This window comes from Aphidius gifuensis, linkage group LG4 (assembly GCF_014905175.1).
Source record: "Aphidius gifuensis isolate YNYX2018 linkage group LG4, ASM1490517v1, whole genome shotgun sequence".
Lineage (NCBI taxonomy): Eukaryota > Metazoa > Arthropoda > Insecta > Hymenoptera > Braconidae > Aphidius > Aphidius gifuensis.
In genome coordinates this window covers 22,889,735-22,916,868 of record NC_057791.1, presented here as the reverse complement: position 1 = coordinate 22,916,868, position 27,134 = coordinate 22,889,735, and the positions used below count along the sequence as shown (strand labels likewise).

The window sequence follows — 27,134 nt, the reverse complement described above, 5'->3', positions numbered from 1 at the left end:
AAATGCTCCTATTTTTAATAACAATGAAAATTTAAATCTAGATGTGATGATGATGCTGATGATGATGATGATGACGATAAAAAAATAAAAGATCAATTACAAGATCATTTTTTAGAATTATTATTCAGTGCAACATTTTTGCAAGATACAGAAAAATTAAATTTTGGTCTTTAAAACAATTTTAATTACATCAGTTGGTACTTGTTATATCTGATCATGATGATGATGTTGAATTAGATAAACAAGTTGGTGATTTTATTGGTCAAAAAATCCACAAGAATTAACTGAGGGTGCTGTTGATTGTTGAACCAGAGTTTTTTAATATATACTGGTAAAGTATTTATTTTTTCAAAACACTGTTTCCATGACAACTTAAAATAAACAAAATAAAACGTGCATGATCATTTGTATAATATAGATAAATATTATTTTTCTTTACTTAAATATAATTTAATTTTTTAGGCAATAAATTAAACATGTCAAGCAATTAATATTAAAAAACAATGACATCATGCTGTCAATATTCTGATTTAAAAAGCTCTGGTTTGTATTAAATTTATTTTACAAAAAAAAATAAAATTATTTAATTTATTAATGGTATTTTTTTTAAAACAATTAAAGTGTATAATCAAACTGGTGAAGGATATTTTGATCAATTAAAAGCTTACAATCACATGACAACACATTTAAAAAAAGTATATCAAGCAAAATGTGTTGTTGATTCAAGAAATCAAAATTATTTAATAAATAAACAACAAAGATGTCGTTCTCTGTGTCGTGATAAATCATTGGAAAAATGTACATCACAAGATGTCATTGATAGATTAGCATTTGATACTCAACATCATCCAATTGTAATTAAATTATTAACTTAATTTTAACAAAAATTTTAACAACATATTGCTAATTGTTTCCATTTCAATTTATCAACAGGATGTTTTAAGAATGGGTTGTAATGTAAACAACAACTGTAAAATTTGTACAAAAAATACAAAAAAACCGTACTTTGATAATTATTATTCTGGATGTCATAAAACAACGAGGGACACAAATCATCGTAGTAGAAGTAGAACAAGAATATGTTCAACAGCACCAAGTTTTCATTCAGCAAGACCAGATAAATGTATTAAAAAAAGATGTAAAAATCAAACATTTGATGTACTTAATCAAGAAGTTGAAATATCAATAACCCCTGCTGATAATAGAGGCCAATTAAGTAACAGATCATCACCAAGGTATTTATTTTGATCAATCAATTTATCAACAATTAATCTATCCTGATTAATTTAATTTTAGATCAACAAAAAGTCGTTATAATGATGATCCAACATGTTCAAATTATGCATCAAGTTTTGAAACATCACCAGACACATCAAGAAACACATCACCAGTTGCTAATTATTCCCAAACAAATAAAAGTAATAAAAAATTAAATAAAAATACGTCAAATACATTATCAGATGATGAAAAATATTCAACTTTTTTATATGAAATAACACAAGAAATTGTACAAAATAAATATTACACTGATGATGAATTAAAAAGTGTGTTTAAAAAACATATGAGACAAAATTCTGGTTTACTTGACAGGGTGAGTTGAAGCAATAAAAATAATAATAAATATAAAAATTAATTATTTTTTTTGTTTAGAATAAAATGTTGTATGAAATTTATCAACTGAAGCTTTCATTGAACATGAATGATAATGACAATGACGATGAGGATGATGAACAAATTGAAGATTTTTTACAATCACAAAAATACACATCAAAATCACCAGTAAAACCACCAACACCACCAAAAATACTTGATGAAAATAAAATAATTGATAAAATAAAAAATCAAGATGAGCTTAAAAAAACTTATAGTCGTTCACCAAATAATGGAAGAAATACTGTTGTTCTTGTTGATGCTAATCCAGAGTTACTTGTTACTGAACGTGATATATTAATAACACTTATGGAAATGAATTTAGATGCACAACAAGTTAATAAAATATATAGAAAATTACAAAATAAAAGTAAAGATTTATTTATAAATAAAAATGATAATAAATTATCAAATAAGTATGTACAATCAAGATTTACAAAATGTGGAAGTTTACAAAGTGGTAAATGTGATAATGATAATTGTGAATTATCAAATGATCCAAGTGATAAAAATTCAACAGAAGAAATTAAAAGTTTATTTATTAAAAATTCAAGTTGTAATAAAAATAAAAATAATTCTGTTGACAGTTATACAAGTGGAAAATTATCAGATGAAATTAAAAATATGTATATCAGAAGTTCATCATTAAAAAATGAGCCAGATGGAAAAAGAAATTCATCAAAATATAACAACAGTTTGAGGTCATCAGAAAATAATAAAAATTCAATGATTATGCCAATGAAAAATCAATCATATAGCAACAATTCAAAGTCATTAAAAAATCATACAGATAGTAATAGTTCAAGGTCATTAAAAAGTCATTCAGATAATAAAAGTTTATCAAAGAATAATTCAGATAGTAAGAGTTCAAAGATGTCATCAAAAAATAGTATTGATAATAACAGTTCAAAAACATTAAAAAATAATAATTCGGATAATAGTTATTCAAGTAGAAAATCATATGGTGAAATGTTTGAAGATCAAGATGAAGATGAAGATGAAGATGATGATGAAGAAGAAGATGATAATTTAAGTCTTGAAAATAATTCAGAGTTGAGAATTTCAAAGCGTTCTGATGATCGTTCAAGATCTAAAAGTGCTGATGAAAGACTACAAAGTATTCAAGAAGTATCAGTGGAGAATGACACACAAATAATATCAGATGAAGATGAAGAAAATTATTATTCAAGTGACGAAGACATTGAAGAAGGTAAACAATAATAATTTTCATTTAAAAAAATTATCTAATAATAAATTTAATTAATTTTTCAGAAGTTACTGATGAATCTGAAGACGACGAGGCACCAAGTTACATTAAAAAATCAAATTCATCAAAATCAAATGTCTCATTATCTGATAACTATGAAGAATCAATCGACGAAGATTTAAATATTACCTAAAAATTAACTACAAACATTTATAAATAATCAAAACAACAAATTTTCTTTTTTATAATTAAAATTATCATTTATTAAGAAAAAAAAAGACGAATCTTTACACCTTTAGAGCATTTTTTTTTTTAACTTTTCATATCTTTATTTTTTTTTTTTCTTTCATTTTCATAATCAATCAACAACGATAAAATATATATTTATCTTAGTGAAAAAATATAATGCATCAACAATGCGTATATGCATAGCCAGTACACATACACAAACTGTACATTTTTCAAAATTTTATACAAAAAAAAAAAGAAAAAAAATTACGTTAAATTTGTTGTTATAATTTTTGTGCAATTATTTTTTTTCTTATGGAAAAAAAAAATAGATAATAATAATTACCATTTGTGTTCTAGCTGTCACTGTTTGAGCTATCAATTGTCTACCGAAACAAAACAAAAAATGTTAATTAAAATTAATTATCAATATATTAAAATCTTAGCTTAATAAACCACACACATTATTCAGCTCGTTAATCATCAAAATTAATCATCAATTCATACGAATTTTTTTTTCACACATACAAAAGAAGAATGTATTTTTAAAAAAAATAATAGAAAAACAGAGAGAGAAAAGAAAAATCACATGAATGTTAATATCATTTGATATAAAAAAAAGAATTAGAACTATTAAAAAATGAAAAAAAAAAAAAAGGCTATTTATTCTAGTTTAAAAAAGGAAAAAGTGTAATGTTTTTATAATTTTGGTCTTGATCATCAACAGCATAATGATTGAGTCGAAATAAATTGAATCATGTAGCTTAAATACTTTTGATATTTATTAAATACTGTTGATGATGACCATAAATTTATTTCTCAGCTACCATCAGATGCATTTGAACATGAATCTTCAAGTTCTGGACCATCTGGACGTCGTTTTAAAAATGTCATTAAATCAGTTATACGTTTTATTGTATAACCCGGTTTTGGATCATCAGGTGTTAAACGAGTTTTATCACTTATTGGTAACCAAACTGTTCCAGCAAGTCCAGCTTCAATTCCACCTATTAAAAATGCCAAAAAAAAACAACAAAAATCATTAAATATTTTCTTTTTTAAATTTAAATAATTATTTATATATTGTTTAAATAATATATAGATTAAAATATTAATAATATTATTTTACAGATACAGAAGAATTGAAGGCTCCAACGTCGTACTGAAATTTTATTTTCTATTTTTGTTTTTTAAATTAAAAAAAAAAATTAAATATAAAAAAATAATAAAATTAAAATATAAAAATAATATAATTTTTTACCCAATATATCAGTCTCCAATTTATCACCAACCATAATACAATTATGTGGTAATGAACCAATTAATCGACAAGCTTCATAAAAAATTTTTGGTTCTGGTTTTTCCCATGGTAAATCACCAGACACAAGTATAACATCAAAATAATTAGATAAATTAAGTTGATTTATTTTTTCCCATTGTGCTTTTGATGGTCCATTTGATATTAAACCAATTAAATATTTTTTTCTCAATTCTATTAACATATTTTTAGTTTCAATTGTTAATCCAAGATAATGATAACGTAGATATAGCCATCTTTCATATATTTTTTTTGATAAATATGAATATTTATCACCAAGTGCCTTTGACCATAATGTTGTACGCCATGTATCAAGATCATAAGCTGAATTATCAGGACATTTTCTGAACTGCTTCAAGTATGTTGATGTTATTTTTGTTGATGTATCACTATCAACTTGATAAAGCTGCATCAGTTCCTCGGTTAACTAAGTAAGATTAAAATCACAAAAACATTTTTTTTTTTAATATTACCAAGCTTCTTTTTTTACTTGTTGTTTTATCAAATTTTTTTAAAATTTATATGCAACTGGAATTAATTTAATTAATTTTAATTCAAGTATTTTTATGTCATTCATTTTTATTTATTAATTTTTCATATTATTATTATAATTAATTCGAATTGCATATATATATTTTCAAGATTAAAAATACATATTAATAATATTTTTTTTTTGTTGTATTAATTATGGACGTCTTATTCATAGTATGGATTACCTATAAATTTTTGCATTTGACTCATTCGATATAGTCGTGCCGAATAATTGGACACATCGAGGCAACGCGCATCCGTGGAACACTGCTGTAATCACAACAAAATCAGTTGTGCCGACAACAGATTACTTATTAAATCTGTATCAATTTTTTTTTTTCATTTTTTTCTCACCAAATTAAAGCTTTTTTAGTTCTTCATTAATGTAGGTAGTTTTTTCAGGTAGGTATTTTAGTTTGTTTTATTTTAAATAAATAAATCAATACACATTTTTTTATTTATATCAAAATTAATTTAATGAAAAATTCATTGTTACATTTGTTTTAAACGAAAATTTATTTTTTTATTTTTTATTTTCAAGACAGGTTTTTTTTTTATATCAATTAAATTTATAAAAAGTATTTATTTTATTTTTATTTTTAGTGAATTTAATAGAGTTTGTAAAATTGAAAAAAAAAAAAAAAAAATTAAAAAACAAGGAAGTTTATATTCAAGTGGGTTAATTATAATTTTAAAATGTTTCATTTGCCAAGTAGCTATTTCTAGATAATCCAAACATGACACAAAAACATTTCGTCACATGAAATTTTTCGATTAAAAAAAAAAAAGAAATATCAAAGAATTTCGAAATAATAAATGCCAATTTTAAATATATAAACTATTTCTAATCTTAGAAACAAAAAAAAAAGAAAAAACTAAACAATCAAAACACGAATGAGAAAAAAAAAAAGAAAATATTTTTTAATCACTTCCATAAAGTAATGTTCCTAGATCCATCATACGATGATTTCTACATGCAACAATAGCATCATTTTTTTTCAAAACAGATGCAACACTTGAATCAGCTTTAACAAGATTTGACAATAAATCTTCATATGCACATTTAACATTAGGTGGTAGAGTGCCAATTTTAACTTTTTTCAACATGTCAATGATACCCTCAGCCCATCCAGATTCAATGGCAAATTCTGTTAACCATGGTATTGAACTAAAAACACTACCCATTGTTTGCATTCCCAAAAACCAAAGCTCCATTATTTCCATCCAATGTTCCTTGTATGACATTGATACAACAAGTTCAGTTGGATCATTACTCTCATCAACAATATATGCATCCCATAAAAATCTAATTGTCGCTCTAATATATGAACATATTGAAAAATCATTTTTCTTAACATACTGTGCTTGTTGCTTCAACAATAACAAGCCTAATATTGCTAAATGACCATGTAACACAAGATTATCATTTGTCTGTTTTAATTCAGATAAATTATTAAATATAAATTTAAGTATTGATACAAATGTTGGTGATTTTTCAACAAGTTTTGATTCCAACACAGTTATATTCATTAATACATTACATATTGATATCATTGCTGCACGTGAATCTTTCATTTCTTCAATGATCCATGGATCCAATTCTTTTTGTGGTTCACTCAATGCTTTAAGACGTTCTGATCTTGGTACTGGTGGTTTTTTATAATGCACTATTGTCCAATGATATGATAAACATTCAAATAATACTTCATCTTGTTTATGTTTTAGTAATATTTTTCTAGCATCTTCTTCAACAGCTAGATGACATAAACCAGGTAATAAAACACGTAGTAAATCAATATTACTCAATGGATCATTATTTGTTATTGTATCAAGTGCTGTTGTTGTTGTTGATGATGATGATGTATCATCATGTTTATTTAATAGCTTAGCTTTTTCAGCCATTTTACGATTACGATGTGCATAAAATGTATCATTTGCAATTGTTAATATAAATGGTAATACAGCATATAATTGTGTACGCATTGCTGATGTTTCTTGTGCAAGCCATGCTGCTAATACTCTAACCATTGCACATACAAATATTTTATCTTTAATATCAGTTAACTCTTTCATTTTAGATACTGTTGTTAATAATCCAATAATTGCTGAAAATGCACCTTTTAATGCTGTATATAATGATTGTTTTTCTTTTTGTTCAAGATCAAGTTGATCAGATGTTATATAACCAAGTGTTATTTCTAATATTATAAAACAACTTGTTATTAATTCACCATTTGTAACAACTGTTTTTAATTGTTTACCTTCAATTTGCATACGTATTTCAATACATGATAATTGTATTAATAATAAAAAAAATACACGTGGTTTATCATCATCAATAAGTGTCCATTCAACACCAAGTAATTCAAGTGTTTTTGCTGCTAATTTAATTGCTGGATCACGTTGATTTTTACCAATTTTTGATGTTAATATATCACTTAAACCTTTGTATATACTTTGTGGCCATGATTCATCTTTTGATGTTGCTGATATTTCATTACTCCTACATGATGATATTAGGGCTTCTAATATTTTTGATAATTCAAATTTACGTTCTGAATGATCAGTCTCAAAATCAAGTGATATTTTTGTCATAATTGCATGAAATTGTGTTGTATCATTTGGATCCCATGCATTTTGTCCAAAGCTTGTTACAAGTGTTACTAATATATTCAATGCTTCATCAGTTTTAAAAGATTTTTCAGAATATATTTCACACATTTTTTGTATTGCTTTTTCTTCAATCAGAACTTTTTGTCCAGCATAATGTTTTGATATTGATTTTAAACAATCATATGCTTCACTGACAATTATCAATGTATCATCTGGTGCATCATCATCTGCTTGTGATACAATATCAAGCAATGCTGGTACATGAATAATCATATCTTGATGTGATGATAATTCTTCATCTTTACAAAATGCTGATAATATTGATAAAGCAACTGATTTATAAACTTGTGGTGGACAATCAACTGGCACATCATTACTTGTTAATAGCTTTTTCAAAAATTTCGAACCAATTGATTCAAATATTAATTTTTTTCCAGCACTTGAACAATCTTTATCAACTAATTTTGTAACCATAAATAATGCTGCAAATTTTTCCGAATCACTTGATACCATTTTTAATATATTTGCGCATTTTAAAACCTTTTCTGGTATACTCATTTTGATGGTATTATTAATAAACAATAAAAAGAAAGTTTAAAATTTAATTTTAATTGTTAAATTTATTCACCAAGAATTAAGAGCCAACTGGCATTAATTCAGATGATGGCTTTAAAAAGTCTGACACACAAATTCACTTGAATATATTTTTTTAAATTATCTGGATATCTTCTTATTGATGAATTAATTGTTTATATATTGTTAAATCAACACACACTTTTGTATAATTTTAATTATTGAACAATAATGAAAATATTTAGAAAAAATCACTTGATAAATTAAAATCAACACACACTATGATGATGACAATAAATAAATAATAATTATATCAACAAATTGTTGATAATATTTATTAATTATAATATGAGCAAGTTTAAAAGTTACACTGTTGTTTAACCAACTGGTTGAATATTATTGAACCACCCCTGGAGAGGATGAAAAAAATTGACGTCAAAAATAGTTACAGTTAGTCAGTGTTGGAACTAGAACTATATTGGGATAAACGTATCGTATTACAAACTCACGAGTAATCTATTTTTACATCGAATGTCTTCAAGAATTATTTTTTTATTTTTACTAATTTAAAAGTTTTAACCAAGTGTTCACTAACTGCTTTCACCACGAGAGCCAAAGACACAAAAAAAATATATCATTCAACTATTTTTTTTCGATTCATTAAAAAAATCATTATAATTAATTAATTAACATTTAATAATAATAAATAATTAATTAATTATTAATATTATTATATTTATAAATTATTTTGTACTTTGTGTATAAATGAGTTTTGTGTATTTTTATTTTTTTTATTTTTTGTAGGTTAGAGTGACATGACTGACATGCGTGACCTCTTGCGTCCTTTTTGTCACCTTCTATTCAAGGCTGTCATTTTTTTGTTTTTTTGTTTTTATTAATTTATTCAATCAATCATTTAAAAAATAATATTTCCTATAATTTATTATTGATTAATTCAAAAAAATTTAATTATAAATATACTATCTTTTACCTGTGTTTATTTATTTATTTTTTTTTTGTTTTAAAATTTTTTTTTTATTCTGAAAAAATAATTGCGATTATTGTTAAAATAATTATGATTTTTTTATACCTTTTTACATGCCAAATTATCGCCTTTCCTTGTCTCGATGAGGGTATTGTCCAGGTCGAAAAATATCGTGGTGATGACTAAATTATTTCTACCACAATAAGACGCCATTTTTTATTATTTATCTGGATGCACTTTTTTAATTTTTTTTTAAAAAAAAATAATTATTTATTTATTTATTTTTTTATATTTTTATTTATTTATTTATTTGCTATTATAAATTATATTTTTTTAAATATATATAAATTTTTTTAAAATAAATTTAAGCTGTATTAATATAGGATTTATATATTTTTTTTTTTAAATGAAAAACCTTATGGATTTTTTTGTCGCGGTTATGTTCTGGCCAGTTGGGTTGTCATCGCGTGCATGAAATACTTTCATCAGATATAACGGTGTATAAATGGTTTTTTTATTTATATTTTTATTTTCTTTTTAAAAAATAATAAATTATAAATTTATTATTTTAAATGTGTGTCGTTCACGAGTGCCAGTGAACACACCAGTGAAATAACGATTCGTTAGAGTCGTATCGTCGTATGAGTCGTTCGAAGGTGAAATTTGTTGTCCTCGTTGCTGGCGGGGGGGGGGAGTAGGAAAAAATATACGAGGAGATTAAAGAGCGAGAGAGAAAGACAGCGCGATAAAGGGTGACGTGTTATCGCCTGCGTCACAAAACGCAACGAGGAGAAAAAAAAAAAAAAAAAAAATCCAATATGCCCCCCTCAGATCCTCTCAGATTGAAATTATTTATAAATGGAATTTTTATTTTCCTCATTTTCCTTATTTTGTAATTTTTATATTTTTAATTACTTTAATGATTTATTAAAATTATTAAATTATTTATTTATTATTTTGACAAGTTCAATTTCATTGAATCGGATTTTTTTTTTACAGCGGGAATATTTAAAAATAATTTTTTATTTTGTTTTGGAAAATTGGCGATTGTTGATTTTAATTGAAAAAATAATTATAAACAATAGAATGTCTTGGATTATTTATCTTTTTAAAAAAATAATTCGAGTCGTGATTTAAAGAGCTCATGAATCACAAAGAATGTGGTACCAATTGAACTTGATAACTGATTGAACTTGGTGCTCAAATAGAGTGGCTAATTAGCGAATTCATATTTTATCCTTGATAAATAATTTATTACTGATTATTCTCTTTATTTAAAGCAAAAAGACTTTACTATAGAAATATTTATTTCAAGACAAACACGCATGATTAGCTCTAATCGCGTTTCTAAATTTTGATTAATCAAAAATTGTTGATCAATTTTAGCATGATAATTTTCAAATTTAAAAATGCTGACTAGATAATAAATTATTTCCTCATATTCATTATAAAAATATCAATATATATTTGTATATTTTTATTAACAAAAAATTATTGTTATTAATTTATTGTAACAAAGTCAAACAATTGTTGATTTAATATTTTATTTTTTCATCTATAAAATGTATATAAAATTTTTTAAATTTTGTTTCATCATTTTTTAATTAAAAAATTAATTTTAATATTATTTTTTTTTTAAGAAAGGTCAGTCTAAAAAATTCCATAAAATTATGACGTACTCAATAATTAAAAAAAAAAAAAGAATGCAAAAAATAAATAAATATTCCATTACGTACGGAAAAATTGGATATTTTTTTTTTAAATGGAAAAAAATTATCTCAACAACAAGATAGGTTTTCAGATTATGCACATAAAAGCACGTGTCTATCTTTTTCCCACCAAACTACACTAATAAAAAAATAAGAAAAAAAAAAAAAAAACATGTTGACAGGTAGAATAATAAAGTCAACTTTGCGTAGAATTAGATATCAAAATTTTCACACTGATTGTCCAGGTGGTAAATTAAACACTGAAAAATGGGATTTAACAAAAATTCGAAATATTGGAATAATGGCCCACATAGATGCTGGTAATTAAAAAAACAAAATAATCCAACAGCTTGATTAAACTTTGAGGTTAGAAAATGGCATTAATTTGCAATGAAATGATAATTAATTTACAGGAAAAACAACAACAACGGAAAGAATGTTATTTTACTCTGGAAGTATATCAAACATGGGTGAGGTTCATGATGGTAACACAGTGACTGATTGCATGGAGCAAGAACGTCAACGAGGAATAACAATATCATCAGCAGCAGTAACATTAAATTGGAAAAATTATAAATTTAATATAATTGATACACCTGGACATATTGATTTTACAATGGGTGTTGAACAAACACTTGGTGCACTTGATGGAGCAATTGTTATTCTTGATGGATCAGCTGGTGTTGAAGCACAAACAACAACAGTATGGCGTCAAGCTGATAAATACAATATACCAAGAATTGTATTTATCAATAAAATGGATCGTCTTGATGCTGATTATTCAATGTGTTTAAAATCATTAGAATCAAAATTTGACATTATAACATTACCATTACAAATACCAATCAAAAATAATGCTCATAAACTTGAAGGTGTTATTGATCTATTAACACTTGAAAAAGTATTATTTAAAAAAGATAATTATGGAAGAGTTATTATCAGAGATAAGTTGAATGAAAATACTGATGAAAAATTATATGAAATTGCTATGGAAAATAGACGTCAACTTGTTGATAAATTATCAAATAATGATGATGATTTAGCTGATAAAATAATTGAAGAAGAATCATTAGATAAAATAAGTAGTAAATTAATTATCGAATCAATTAGAAAAACAACATTAAATAAAAAAGCAATACCAGTATTATTAGGTAGTTCATATAAAAATATTGGTGTACAACCATTAATGGATGCTGTTATACTTTATCTACCATCACCAAGTAATAATGATAAAACAAAAATATACAATTGTTTTGAGGATAATTTTTCAGCTCGTGTATTTAAAATTGTACATGATAAACAACGTGGACCAATAACATTTTTTCGTGTATTTACTGGTAAATTATTAAAAGGACAAAAAATATATAATATTTATAAATCAAAAAGTGAACAAGGTACTAAACTTTATTCAGCATATGCTGATGATTATGAAGAAATTGAAGAAGTTAATCAAGGTAATATTGGAGCACTTGCTGGTTTAAAAACAACAACAACTGGTGATTTATTAACAACAAATTTATCATCATATAATAATGCTAAAAAAAAAATTAATCAAGATGATAATAATAATATATTTATACCAACAAAAATACCAGATCCAGTATTTTTTTGTTCAATTGAATTACCATCAATGTCATATCAAACAGCACTTGATATTGCATTACAAGAACTTGAAAGAGAAGATCCAAGTTTACGTGTAACATTGAATGAAGAAACTGGACAAACTGTTTTATCTGGAATGGGTGAATTACATATTGATATTATCAAAGAAAGAATTAAAAGTGAATATAAAATTGATGTTGAATTGGGTCCATTACAAATTGCATATAAAGAAACAATAACAAATAGTATTAAAGATACATTTTTGTTACATCATAAAATTGGAACAGTTAATCATGATGTAAATATAACAATGTCACTGATTCCAAATTACATATGTAATGATAAAAAAGATATTTTATTGCTTGATAAATCAAAAGACAGTGCATCAAATATAGCATCAATATATCCAAAAACAATGAGTGCTGTTAAACTTGGTGTTAAATCAGCACTTGTTAATGGATCAAAATTAGGTTGTCCTGTTATAAATGTTGGTGTCAAGTTACACTGGCTAGAAGTTGGTAGAGGTACATCTGATACAATGGTGTCATCAGCTGTTAGTCAATGCATCAGAAAGGTTTGTATTAATTTATCTCCACTAATAACAACAACAAAAAATATTGTATAAATATATTTTTAATTTACAGATGTTGAGTGATGCTGGATCAATTTTATTGGAGCCAATAATGCAGCTGGAAATTGTTGTACCTGAAGAATACAGTTCAACTGTTATGAATGATTTGGGAAGAAGACGAGCTCAAATTCAAGATATAACTGTCAGAAGAAATAACAAAGTTAGTTGATAAATATTGTTGTTGAGGTTTTATATAAATTCAATGTCTTTTTTGTTTTTGCTTTAAGGTACTGAGAGCTTTGACACCACTCAGTGAACTTCTTGGATATGCAACGAATCTTAGAATTATCACATCTGGAACTGGTACATTTACCCTTGAATTTCATGAGTATCAATCGATGACCTCACAAGATGAACAAAATGCCATTAAACGAGTTACAGGTTTTTAAAAAAATCAAATTAGATACATGTTATCATCTGTATATAAATACATAATTAAAAATAATTAAAAATTTTAATTTTTTTTTTTTTCATTGTCTTTAATCAAACTAGACAAAATATATAAATTTACATACATCGTATCAATGATTTATTAATGACACATTAATTTTTCGTTTTTTTATTTTAAAAAATTTTACAACTACTGACAACTAATTTACCAGCCAGCAATTATTATTTTATTATTCTACTCAAATATATATTAATATTGCTTAATTTAAGTCATGCAAAATATTTCTTTTTCTTTTTTTCATTTTTATATAATATAAAATATCTCACGTTGATGGAGGGATTAAGTTATATAATTCGATTTTTTTTCACCTAATTTATATCGTTATAAATAAAGACTGAATATTTAAATTTTATTCATTTTTTTTTTTTTCTTTTTTTACTGTCATGATTGCAGGAATTTTTTATTTTTCGTGTAAAAATTTTAGCGTGTAAATTGAGCATCAACTTTCGAACTTATTGAATTTTATTTTTGAAAATAATAGATTTTATTTTTGTATAAATAAAATTTAATGTCGCAATTTGAATTGATTGATTCTTTTTTTATATTTAAATTTGCTTTTCAATAAATACCCAGTAATTTTTCACAATCAAGCAAATTTAAACGTGACATTTTATTTATATAAATAATTTATTAAAAAATCATTTTTATTATTTATTTAATTATGCAAAATTATTAAATTATCATTTAATTTTTTAATTATATTCCATTGAGCTAAACATAATTAAAAAACATACAAATTTTATCATCAAAAAAAGTCTTAAATATTTACTTTCAGACATAATGTTTATTTTTTCCATTGAAAATTTATTTTTACCATGAAAATAATTTTATATAATTTTAATAAATTATTGTATTTCAATAACAATGAAACACTTTATCGCGACTTGTGTATAAAAAAGCCTTTTTATTTTTAAACATCGTAACGAGGCTATATCGAAAAAAAAAAAAATAAATTATCAATAATTTTTAACCACTCGAAAGGCAACAGTTAATTATTCAGTTCAATTGAAAATAAATTTTCCAAAACCTTACAAATAAATTTTCCCAAAAAAAAAAAAAAAAAAAATCATATGGCAACAAAATTATTCATTTTAAAAATCAATTATCATTTAAAAAAAAAAACAAAAAAAAAATCGAAATAATTATCATCAAGGATGCTCAACTAATTTACAATTTTTTTTTTTTTTTTGTATAATTTTACTTTCTCTCTCTCTCTCTCTATAAATATATATCTTTATATAAAAAAAAAAAAAAATTTAAATTAAATTTCATACGACATTTAATCAATGTCATTATCATCATAATTATCATCATCAGTTGATGCATCCTCGATGTCCTCCTGGCGTCACAAACTAACAAGTTTTGGTGGATTAACATCTGGTGATGTTAAATCAACAGCAGATACCATATTATGACGTTGTTGTGTTGAACATGATGGTATTATTGGTGCTGATGAAATTGGTGTCAAGCCAGTACCACCATCCATCATTGATTCAAAATTAAATGGCATACCACTTGATGGTGTTGATATTGGTATACCAGCAACTTCATTTGCTGTTTTAATATATGATATATTATTATTATCAATATTTTGTTTATAATTATTATCATTACGTTCTTTTGTATCATTCATATATATTGATAATGAACTTGGACGATTGTTATTATCGAAACCAACTGGAAATGTATTTGGACGATTTGGACGTGTTTGTATTATTGTATTATTATTATTATTGCTATTATTATTACGTTTAACTGGTTCAATAAATAATTCATCATCAATTGCTTGTTTAATTAATGGTTTAATATCTGGTGGTGATGATGAACGTAAACGACATTGTGATTTATGTGAATCAAGTAAAAATTGTAATTCTTGTTTTTCACGTTGTAATTCACTTATTTCACTTTGTAAATTTTGTTTTTTCATTTCCAATCCATCTGTTTCCTATAATTAAAAAAATAAAAAAATATTAATAAATTTATAAAATTTAATATATTATTATTTATTAATTTTATTTAGTTAATACTTACTTCAAGTAGTTGATTGGTATGATCCATTCGTCTTTTACGACATCTTGCTGCAGCCATTTTATTTCTTTCTCTTCGTACTTGTCGACGTTCTTCTTCTTCAGGCGAAATGCCAAGTGTTCTTGTTGGTCTTCTACCACCCATATTTCTTCGTCCTTGTGTTTGTTGTTCTGGTGATTCAGATGATGAACTTAATTGATTATTATATTGTTCCTCTTCTTCTTCTTCTTCTTGTTGTTGTAATAATAATTGTTGTTGTTGCTGTTGCTGTAATAATTGTTGGTGTTGTTGTTGTTGTTGGTGATGTTGTTGTAATTGTTGTAATGGACGTCCAATTTGATTATCTAATAATGGACCAAGATGCTGAAGATGATGATGATGTTGTTGCTGTTGTTGGTGGTGGTGTTGATGTTGTTGAGTATTGATATTTTGTGTTTGAGCTGGTGTTGGCTGTGATGGCTCAACAAGAGGTGGTACAAAACCAGCTTCACGACTATGCGATTGTAATTCTAAAAAAGTTTGCTCAATACAACGTAATGTTGTTGGTGTTAATGTCGGTGTTGTTCTTGTTGGTACACCACTGTGCAATCCATCCAATGCAACAAGCTGTAATTAAAAATAATTATTATTTATTTTTATATGGATTTTTTTTTTATCACACAAGTAAAAAATGAAAATACATTTTAAAAAAGATTTATTTCTTTTGGTTTAAGAGGGTCGTAATCGAAACCATGTGTTAATTTCGTTTTTTTTTATATTTTTTTTCATCATTTTGGAGGTAAAAAAAAAAATATTTAAAAGCTAATTTTGGCACTGATGGTGGAGACAACAAGTCGGGAGTGATTTTTTATTTTTTTTTATATTCTGGAAAATTTAGTGTAATTGGTTTTAAAATTTTTTTTTTTTTTTTTTAAATATTATTTTAATTTTTTTTTTTCTTTTTATGTCTTGATTTGGTGAAATTGTGTCATTGCTAAATTTACCCTTCAATTGAATCCACACCTACACATCATCATGAACCCACAATAAAAATAAACAAATTTTTTTTTTTAATTTTAAACAATATAGAGCTCTTTATTTTGTTATTTTTTTTTCTTGAAATTATTAATTTTGTATTGTTTTTTTATATTTAATTCTAACGTAATGAATTTATTTTTAAATATGAGTTCATCACAACGAAAAATAAAATACAAAACATTATTAACCCACGTGGTTTTTTTTTTTATTCATTTTTTTTTTTAAATTTCATTATCAACAAAAGAATTAATTTCTTTTAGTTTTTTTTTTTTTTTCATTTTAATCTATTATTTTTTCTATTTTTACCTGCTGATAAAGCAACTCTTGTGCCAGGATGTTTGCGATATCAACGGGATCTATTACTGTAGTCATTTCGTGTGTTCGTTATCACCAAAAAAAAAAAAAATAAAAACCAATTATAGTTTTATTCAAATACAATCTAAAAATGACGAAATAATATTTAAAAAAATTTTTAAACTATATTTTTAAATACAAAAAAAAATGAAATAAAAATTTCACAGTAAATTGAATATTCTCTTTTGTAATTAAGCAATAAAAAATCCACTTTAATTATTGTATTTTGTTTTTTAAATTTAATAAAGGTTCCGCTTTAATTAATAACAATATAGAAAAAAAGTTATTAATTTTAATTTTTCGGTAATTCAATCGGTCGTTCGTTCGTATAAAAAAAAAAAGTTCAAGGCGTCGGTTAATAATGAAAAATTAAATAAATAATAATGAATGAAATTTTTCTTTATTCTTAAACAATTGTATATTATAAATAAATATTTTTTATAATATTTATTTCGTTATCGTTGCGTCGAAAACAAGCTCCTCATCGACAAAAAGAAGAGACTTGCACCGTCGTCGTTTACCGACGCCTATCTAACACTGAACTAAACTTAAAATTATTCTCAACAACCCCTCTTGAACATTAAAACATTTAAGATGTTTTAAAAATAGATATGCAAAATTTTTAAGCATCTACTAATGCGCATACTCACAATAATAAAATTAAAATAAAATTAAAAAATGCAACAGTGTGCCAATTAGATGAAAGTGAATTTTAATTTGAATAATTATTATTAACAATAATATTAAAAATAATAATTTAATTAAGGTAACCGATGAAAAGTCATTAATTAACAATTAAATTTTTCATTTTTATATTTAATATTTCCGGTGTAATTAATGTGTCAAGAAAAATCATTGAGATTTATGGAGTTTTTTGAAAATATCTTAATTAATATCCAAGTTTAATGCACCTGTAGAATAAACTTGGCATCTGGCCAAAATATAATACACATAAATATATTCTCGAGGATATTATCATGATAGAAATATTGATAATAAGTGTCAAATAATATTAATAATTATACAAAAATAAATAATAAAGTTTTTTTAAAAAAAATGAAAATTATAATTTTAGGAATTTTAAAATATAAAAACCATTTAAAATTATTTTATTTTAATATTTTTTTATTTTTAAAAAAGATCAAATGACGTAAACTTGGATAATAAAAATTTACGTTTAACCATATTTGGTTTTGATAAGAAAATAAAAAAAATATGTCAACCGGAAGATCATGGCATACTTCATTTAAAAAAAAAAAAATATATTAAACAAATATTTTTAATACAAGGCTAAGGAAGTTGAATTATTTTAAATATTTATTCAACACATTATAAATATTTAATAAATAATTAAAAAATAAAAATTCATCAAGTTGTTTGTTTACAATTATTTAATTAATAATATTTTAAATTTTTCATTTAATATTTTTTTGAATATTGCTCAAGCAGCTTTTCACTAAACAATTTACATTATTTTTATGTAAAAATAATTTATAAATAATAGTAATATTTAAATAATGTTAATAAAAATATTCTAATATTATCAATTGTATTTATACCCCCTTATTTTTGATAAAAAAAAACTGTCTGATTTATCTTTTACTCGAAAAAATATATCTAAAACACTCGACAAACAATTTGTGAAACTCGATATGTATACTGAAAAATTTGTTATCTCATTTTGATATGAAATACATCAGAAGGACCCGATTACAATTAAATAAAAAAAAAAAATAATAATACTTTGGAAAAATATAAACTACTTGGGAGGAAAAAAAAAAACGTGTTTTGATAAATTTAGTATAATAAAAAACTCATTATGATGAATGGAAAAATTTATAAAACCATTTATATACGAAAAATAGAAAACAAAAAAATTAAAAAATAATAGATATATATAAATAATTGTAGAAAAAAAAATAAATAATATTGTTCATGAATAAATTCCCCTTGGCAAGGTCCATTAGAAATAAAAATTTTTCACAAGTAGATCAACTGTACGAGGGAACCTCTCATTTACAACCCGCATACATTATTCATACTTGAAAGAAGATTAATTAAATAATATATTTTTATATTTGTATATAATCTCTCCCTTGTGTTTAACAAAAAATACAAAAATAATTAAATATAGATATGACACAAAAATTAAAAATTCACAATAACAAATAAACCTTTTCTTTTTTTTTTTTGTTTAAATTATAGTAGAAATGATTTCTTAGAAAAATCTGTAGAAACTATTTCAAGGTTTGTAACATTTTACTCTTTTTTATTTTATTGATACTGTTATTATTATTTTATATATTATTTTTTTTCTTGACTTTGTGTTTGACTTAAATATAAACATTATTTTTTTATTTTTTTTTATATTTTTAAAACAAAGAAACTCAAGTGCAATTTGTTGTACAAAGAACAAAGAAAAATAATAATTTTATCATTTTACAAATAAATTTGTTCAATGACCCTAAAGTAAAAGAGTATTTTGAAATATGTAACAAAAAAAAATATAAATATTATAATAAATTACATGAAAAAAAAATTAAACAAAAAAAAATTAAACTGATAAATGTTTTTTGTCATTTTAAATTTAAAGCTCTATTATTTAAATAAACAAAAAAAAAAAAAATTTATAATTATAAAATTTATTTATAAAACAAAACAAAAGAAATTAAATAAAAAATAATAATTTTCTATTAACTAATAGTTCACGTGTAAATAAATTTAAATAAAAAAATAAAAAAAAAAAAAAAAACCTCGAAAATGTCATGCCAAGATCATGAGAACATTCAACCCAAAAAAAAATAAAAAAAAAAAATATATACATATATTTAAACTTGTGGGCGATAACTGTTGATTATCAAGGACAATGAAAATATTTTTCCAGTTTGAATTAATTTATTTATTATTTATGATTAGATAAATACCCCACCTTGTTTAATTTTTAATTTTCCAATCAAATGAGAATCAATAAATTTCGCTATAAAAACCCGCGTACACGATATTATTTATCAACATAATAAAAATCACACACTCTAAATAATTAACAACAATTATAATGACAAATAATGATGTTAACTGTTGAACAGCCAGAGTGACACTGACAGTGCTTCTGTCATCATACTATCACCACATGGCCCAACAAGTTCTTTGGTATTCCCGGCACACAATCATCATCATACAAACTCGGTTTCACTCGGTTAAACTCGCTAACCAATCGCTGGATTTAACAATAACAATATTATTTAAATAAAAAAAAAAAAACACAAAATAAATAATCATAACAACTAACAATAAATATGTTTTTTTTCTTTTTTTTTTTTTTTGCAGTTTTATTATTCTTCTTGAAGGAAAAAAAAAAGGTTAAAAGCCCCTTGTGCATTTTTAAATAATAACAACAATTGGAATGTGTAAATTAATATTTGTTTATATTAATTTCAAGTATTTAATGATTTTTAAAAATATTAAAAATTAGTAAAATCATATTTAAATGAATTTTAAATATTTTTTTTTTCTTTTCCTTTTTTTTGTTATTTATTATTGTTTTTTATATGTTTAAATAATTAATTTAATTTTGTTCATGTTTTTAAATTAATCATTCAATATATATGAAGGTTAATTAAGCATGGTAAATAATAATAATAATAATACATTGAAATAAATATGCGTAATATCGTGCAATCTTTTGTATTACCAAGAAAAATTCAACATTGATTGCGTCATTTGATTGAATACGAGTGTAAAAAAAAATTTTTCCGGTACATCGAATAATAAATATCCATAAAATAACAATACGATAAAATATTGAATTGAATTTTAATATTAAATAAGCACGTAATTATGTATTAATTGAATTTAGAAACAAAAATGTGAGAAGAAAAAAAAAAAGACTGGAAATTGGAAAAATGAAAAAATAAAGATTAAACTATATATTCAAGTTTCCAAAAAAAGATATATAAAAAAATTAAATTTATACTGAAAACGTTATCCTTGTCTTATATTCCTTATATATATGAAAAAAAAATATATTGTAGTTTCGTAAGTTTCGAGGTCGTGTATATGCTACCGTGAATCGAAATGTTTGACGTCATCGAAATAACTACATGCGTCTCTGTATTTTCACCATTCCAAATAAACTTTAGATAAAATTATAAAATAATTATCATTTTTACGATAAATATACCCATGACGTTTATGGAATTTCCGGAAATTTTTTTAACTCATGGAACCATGACTAATTTTTGTATTTAAAAAACGAAAAAAAAAATGACATTATTTCTTATCGAAATTTTCGTTTCTATTGAAAGTTTTTTATAGAAATAAAATTCATTAAAAAATTTAATTATTTTTTATGAAATTAGATGAATATAATAATTGAAAAAAAAAAAAAAAATTTAGGGACTAATTAATAATAAATGTAAATTTGAATTTTTTAATTTACAAATTATTCTAGATTAATTAAAAAAAATTTTCAGAATTTTAATTTTTTGATATTTTTATAACAAAATGCGTCATGAAATTATTATCCATTTGTGAAAGGATAAATTCTCAGAATTTCACCTTCACACAGTTGAATGATGATGATGATTTTTCAAAATAAATAAATATAAATTATCGATGGATGAAAATTTAAAATGATAAAAAAAAAAAAGAATACATGCACAGGATCGTTTTACGCTAATGGAAAAATAAGCGTTTTATTTATTTTTATATCGACAATATTTTCATGCTTATTTTATATTATTTACTCATTATTACTTCCCGCGTAATAGTATCTCTTTGTTATTGGTAATTTTTTTTTTTTTTTGTTTAATGATAGATGGCACGCGAATGTTTAAAAAAAAAAAAAAATGATAATAGTTGATTCTAAGAGAAACACAACGTTGAATAATTAATACTGATATAATTAATTTAAGAATTTTAAATTTGTTTTTATTTTTTTATAAATGATAAGGGTTATTATTATTATTTTTTTTATGTAATATTATTGAAGATTGATTGGTGTTTGTATGTAACAATTTGTGTGAATGAAAAAATAATTAATTGAGAGGGCGTTGAGATGATGGATCAGTAAAAGTTTCTTGAAAAACGTTAAAAATCTGACAGGAAGTTATAAGTTGACGCTTGTTAACCCATCAATTAGACAGTTTAGTTTAATACAAGACAGGGTTAATATTTTTTGCAAAGAGATGATATAATAGATCACAAGCCAAAAGTTGTCATTTCCTTTTTGAATTATTACTATTTTCAAATTTCAATATTTTTTTATAGAAAAAGTTATGATAAACTTGAAACGAAAAATATAAATAGTATAAAATAAAAAACCTAGAAAATAAATAGACATAAATAAACAAATAAATAATAAATAAATAAATGGACAAATAAATAAACAAACAAAAAAATAATTGAATTTAAAAATGAATTTAAATATTTAAAATTAATTTGAATCAAGACAACTCTATTTTTTATGAAATAAAATATTTAAATAAATAAATAAATATTATAAACTAATAATTTAACATTTTTTCAATAAATAAACATTTTGTTTATGTATAAATAATAATTTTTTTTATAATTTTAAACGTTTTTTTATTTTTTTAAATTTTTTTTCAATGCCAAATGTGTAAATGAAATTCTTTGGCACATGATAAATGTTTAAAATAAATAATTTATTAATATAAATAAATTAAATAAATATAAAAAATAAATAAAAATAGAAATATATAGTGTTTTTTTTGAAAAATAAAATACGACAATGATGAATGATGTTTAACTTTTTGGTCATTTTTTAAATTTGGAGTATACTGGGTTTTAAATAATTTCACGCAATTTCCCGCTGGTTTTAAAAATCATCCTCTTTTATTCATCAAATAGAATTTAGAAGGAAAAAAATAAAAATATATTATGGATGAGTCAAATAAAGGTGGCTGACCTGTTTAGTCATTCGTAAAAAAAAAAAACAAATTTCCCTGAATTTTATTAATATGATTTTAAATAATTCTATAAATTTTATTTTCTTTATTCACATGAGTAAAGAAAATAAATAGAAAATTAATTGAATTAATTGAAAATATTGACGTTTCTTTGTGCCACGATATTCAACAAATTGAAATAATTTTTTTTAAAATTCAGTTCGTTGAACTGATATAATAATATTAATGAATAATAATGAAAAATCGATTTTTCATAAATACAAAAGAAAAAGAAAATATTTATTTGTCAAAAGAAAAAAATTATCTTATCATTGTGAGTATAAAGAATAATAAAAAAGAACATGAGTAAAGAAAAATAGTAAATAGCATTTTATTTTTTTTCTATTGTCCATGAAAAGATTTTCTATTTATCATGACAACATTATTTACGAGGTTGTTTTTAACATGAGTGAAATAGTAAATAATCCGTAAAAAGGTAACATATCTTTCTCACAGTATTTGTCAATAATTGTTTATAAAAAAACCATTGAAAAATAAAAATGCAATTAAAAGAAAAATAATCATTCAGCTAATTTATTGTATACATTTTTATTTGTTTTAAAATTATTATTTTGCACAAGAAAAAATAATTAATAAGTAACGAAATAATTATTTAAAAAATTGTTAATAAATTCAACAATTTACTAAATAAATTTTCAATAATTTATACCAACAATTTTTTAATAGAAAAAAAAAAAATTCTATTGAAAAGAAAAATAACTGTGAGCTACTTATTTCAAAAAAAAAAATAATCTAGATTAAAATTTTAAAATTTTTCTAAAGTTTCTAATTACTCTGGATACAGAATTTCGAAAAAAAAAAAATACTCATATTGTCTAGAAGAATTTAAGGAATGTTTAAAACTGTTTTTTACATTTTTTTTCTTCAACACAAGAAAAAAAAAAAAGGACACAATAGGGTCAAATAAATTTTCTTGGTGGTCAAAAAAGGATCAAAGTACGAACGACTCTGGACAATGGCTTTGTTAATAAAAAAAATAAAAAAAATAAAATCCATAACAAAGAAGTATTTGTGTGAGATGAAGCGACAACTATTATATGCTTTTAAAGCTTCATTCAAAATGAAATTGAGGACAAGACACGTAGGGTTAATCGAAATATATTTGTGGGAAAAAAAAAAAACCTAATAAATAAAAAAAAATTCAACAACAAAGCTTTAACAATATAATATATTCAATAATAAATAAAATAATTATTATTGTTATTATAAATTGAATTAATTAAATCTCATAGAAAAAAAAAAAAAAAGTTGAATAATTTAAATAACAACCAAAGAATTGTTGGCTGCTTTTTTTTTTTAATTTATGAATTTTTTCTTCGACTGAATGTTTATTTATTTGATGGAAAAATATAAATTTATTTATCAATTAAATTTATTTATTTAAATAATTATTTATAATTGTAGTAAATAATTTATAAAATAAAAAATTTCAACTCTTTTTTGTCTTGAAAAATAATAGTTTCATTTTGTATTTTCATTTTTTCTAAATAATTTATTATAAATTGTATTGTTGCTGTTGTTTGTTGTTGAATAAACGAGTAAATTTTATATGGTGTTGAAGGACCATGTGTGGTTTCTGTAGGGAAAGGCGGAAATACTTATTGCATATATATTTTTAAAATTTTTTTATTCAAGATCCAGGTGTGCAAAATAATAAACATTAGTCATATATAAAAACCCTAGAAATAATCTACAAATGTATGTAATATTTTAATGAAAAAAATATAAACAGCAGCTGGATGAAAATATTGCAAAATATATATAAAAACCATATAGATATATAGAAAAATAAAAATTATTATTTAAATAAAATTAAGCAATAGTAGTATTTTATTTTTCAACAGCTGTTTTATGTTGCCCCTATTATTTCTTGGATCAATAATTAAAATACTATTTTTTTTTTTTTTTTGAAACCTTATATGTTACCCCACGCCTACATTAAACAACCCGACCCCCCATTAGTAAATTCCTAAATAAATTTATTACGAAAAAAAAAAAAAAGAATATAATTAACAATATTTATAACGCCCCAAATTGACAGATGGTGATTTTATTATTTATTGTTTGATAAACCATGATAAATTAATTTTTTTTATATGAAAAATTTACTGAAGATTTACCGAGTGGTTTTCTAATTTTTTTTTTCTATTTTTCAAGATTTTTCTTGGGTACTTTCGGTGGATTTTTTTCTGGAGTAGAAATTTTTAGAGAATTTACGGAGAAATACGAAAATATTTTTGGAGTTTTTTTTTACCAGGGGTAGCTAGTATGTGTTGATAAAATTTTTTAACAAATAATAAATTTTTTAACAATTTAGATTTTTAAAAGAGCCACTTGAATTGTTGATAAATCATTCAAGCCAATTTTAATAAAAAAAAAACCTTTTGATAATTAAAAAACAGTTGATATTATTAAACAAAAATAATTTAACAAAACAAATAAAAATAATTTAAAGACCTCCAAAAAATAACAATAAAAAAAGTAAAATTTTCATTCAACTTTTTTTTTTTTTTTTGTTTATATAAAATTAAAATGATTTTTTTTTTTTTTTCTCTAGTATTTTCTATTATTAATAAGTGTTTAAAATACTTGATAAATAATAAAACCAAATGATAAAATAAAAAGACTGTTTGGTAGCTAATAAAATGTGGCATAAATAAAAATACTGGATTTTATTTTTTTAATTTTTTTTTGGAGCAGCTGATGACAGTCATGTAGATATCATACACGTGTATATGTTGAGTATAAAAAAAAGTGGCCTTAAAGTCCAGATAAATTTAGCGAAAGTTTGATGATTTTTTTTATTTTTTAATTTTCGAAATCGATAATAAATAATCTGACATAAAAAAAAAATTACAATTATCATTTATCTTTTTAATTAATTTTTAAACAAAAAAAATGCTCCAATATTTTTTATAGATAATAAAAAAAATAGTAACCATTAATTTTATATTAATTTACAAAAAATTTATAAACAAAATAAATAAATTATTCAATGCCAAGTATTTTTAAAAATAAAATCAAGCTCAATTCTATCAAGAACAAATCTAACCTCAAAACAGCAAAAATAAATATTCAACATTATTTTTTTTAATTTTATTTTTGCATGACAAAATAAAAAACATGAATGAGCACGTTCAAGAATGCGTTGTTCATCGACTACAATATAAATTACAATAATAAAAAAATAAAAAACAATCGAAAAAAAAAAAACAACATGTAGGATGATTATGAACTTTTACGTATTAAAAATTAAAATATTCTCAACTAAATTTCAGACAACAGTTAAATTAAATTAACCAACTAAAAAATAAATAAATTTTAGATATAAATAATTAGGACAAATTGATGATGTAACTTACAGTGGCATTTGAAAAATTAGAATTTCCAATATTTGATAAAAAATCATGACTCGTTCTGGAGCCTTGTGATGGTCCACTGTCACCACTGGACACACTGGAGCTGTCATAAATGGCATCTGACATTTCTAACTTCATTTTTTTAATAAATACTAATAAACTTCACAATATTATTATGTTAATAATAATAATCAATCATTCAAATATTCTAGAAATCCAACCTCAAACAATTGTCAACTAATTCAACAAAAAAAATATTTATAAAATTTATCAATTGTCACACAACTTTTGTCTTTATTTAAACAAATTAAATAAATTAAAAAAAAAACACTTGTATAATTATTAATTATTGAACAATAAATAGATAATTAATTTGTTGTTATTTAATAGACAGATCAAGACAGACTAAAGTGGTTGGATCCCTTGAACAAGCTGAAAAACTTCGCCCCCGATGAGTCATTTTGTGGGGGAATACCTTGTATTTAACTCGTGTTATTTTGACCAATAGCAACCATTTTATCACACACACACATACATTATTATACATACAAAATGTTTTATCCATAACAAAATAAACATATTAACATGAACATTGTTTCAATGATCCATTGTTACATCATCGTTATTACCAATAACCAATAATATACTACTTATTACATGTTAACAACATGTCATTTTACTTTTATACTCAAATACAATATATTTTACAATAATATTAATTAATACAATTAATTTTAAATATCATTATATAAATATTTATTTTAAATATATTATTTTAATTTTCATTTACCAATAATATTTAATTTCTGTTATTTTTATGATAATATTTACTTTATATTTTAATTTTAATAAATAAATAAAAATAATTAAATAAACAAATAAACCAAT

The 27,134-nt window shown here is 23.0% G+C and overlaps 5 protein-coding genes across 8 annotated transcripts; 2 read left to right on the top strand and 3 right to left on the bottom strand.

Moving 5' to 3' along the window:
• Window positions 1-62: 62 nt before the first annotated feature.
• On the top strand, window positions 63-3,083 carry LOC122855776 (probable serine/threonine-protein kinase DDB_G0282963). The gene is made up of 7 exons (XM_044157371.1): window positions 63-331; window positions 463-543; window positions 622-854; window positions 934-1,235; window positions 1,297-1,591; window positions 1,651-2,860; window positions 2,923-3,083. Exons 2-7 carry the CDS (start codon window positions 504-506, stop codon window positions 3,048-3,050), a joined length of 2,208 nt encoding a protein of 735 aa, XP_044013306.1. The 5' UTR covers window positions 63-331; window positions 463-503; the 3' UTR covers window positions 3,051-3,083.
• A 289-nt stretch (window positions 3,084-3,372) lies between these two features.
• LOC122855777 (N-acylneuraminate-9-phosphatase) lies at window positions 3,373-9,917 on the bottom strand. 3 transcript variants are annotated; one of them, XM_044157373.1, is made up of 4 exons: window positions 9,521-9,766; window positions 9,211-9,341; window positions 4,347-4,830; window positions 3,373-4,092 (listed from the first exon to the last, which is right to left on the bottom strand). In XM_044157373.1, the coding sequence occupies exons 2-4, from the start codon at window positions 9,316-9,318 to the stop codon at window positions 3,905-3,907; spliced, it is 780 nt and encodes a 259-aa protein (XP_044013308.1). In that variant the 5' UTR covers window positions 9,319-9,341; window positions 9,521-9,766; the 3' UTR covers window positions 3,373-3,904. The 3 variants fall into 3 exon arrangements, with proteins under 3 accessions (XP_044013308.1, XP_044013307.1, XP_044013309.1); XM_044157372.1 differs by having other exon boundaries at window positions 9,211-9,917; XM_044157374.1 differs by lacking the exons at window positions 9,211-9,341; window positions 9,521-9,766 and adding an exon at window positions 5,120-5,204.
• Window positions 5,804-9,023, bottom strand: LOC122855775 (neurochondrin homolog). The gene has a single exon (XM_044157369.1). It carries the CDS (start codon window positions 8,103-8,105, stop codon window positions 5,856-5,858), a length of 2,250 nt encoding a protein of 749 aa, XP_044013304.1. The 5' UTR covers window positions 8,106-9,023; the 3' UTR covers window positions 5,804-5,855.
• Window positions 9,918-10,826: 909 nt separating the features above from the next.
• Window positions 10,827-14,564, top strand: LOC122855773 (ribosome-releasing factor 2, mitochondrial). Its single transcript, XM_044157366.1, has 4 exons — window positions 10,827-11,134; window positions 11,228-12,990; window positions 13,061-13,207; window positions 13,275-14,564. Exons 1-4 carry the CDS (start codon window positions 10,987-10,989, stop codon window positions 13,434-13,436), a joined length of 2,220 nt encoding a protein of 739 aa, XP_044013301.1. The 5' UTR covers window positions 10,827-10,986; the 3' UTR covers window positions 13,437-14,564.
• Window positions 13,720-26,693, bottom strand: LOC122855774 (transcription factor kayak-like). 2 transcript variants are annotated; one of them, XM_044157367.1, is made up of 3 exons: window positions 26,250-26,693; window positions 15,530-16,132; window positions 13,720-15,443 (listed from the first exon to the last, which is right to left on the bottom strand). In XM_044157367.1, the coding sequence occupies exons 1-3, from the start codon at window positions 26,382-26,384 to the stop codon at window positions 14,844-14,846; spliced, it is 1,338 nt and encodes a 445-aa protein (XP_044013302.1). In that variant the 5' UTR covers window positions 26,385-26,693; the 3' UTR covers window positions 13,720-14,843. The 2 variants fall into 2 exon arrangements, with proteins under 2 accessions (XP_044013302.1, XP_044013303.1); XM_044157368.1 differs by lacking the exon at window positions 26,250-26,693 and adding an exon at window positions 16,850-17,474.
• Between the last annotated feature and the right edge of the window lie 441 nt (window positions 26,694-27,134).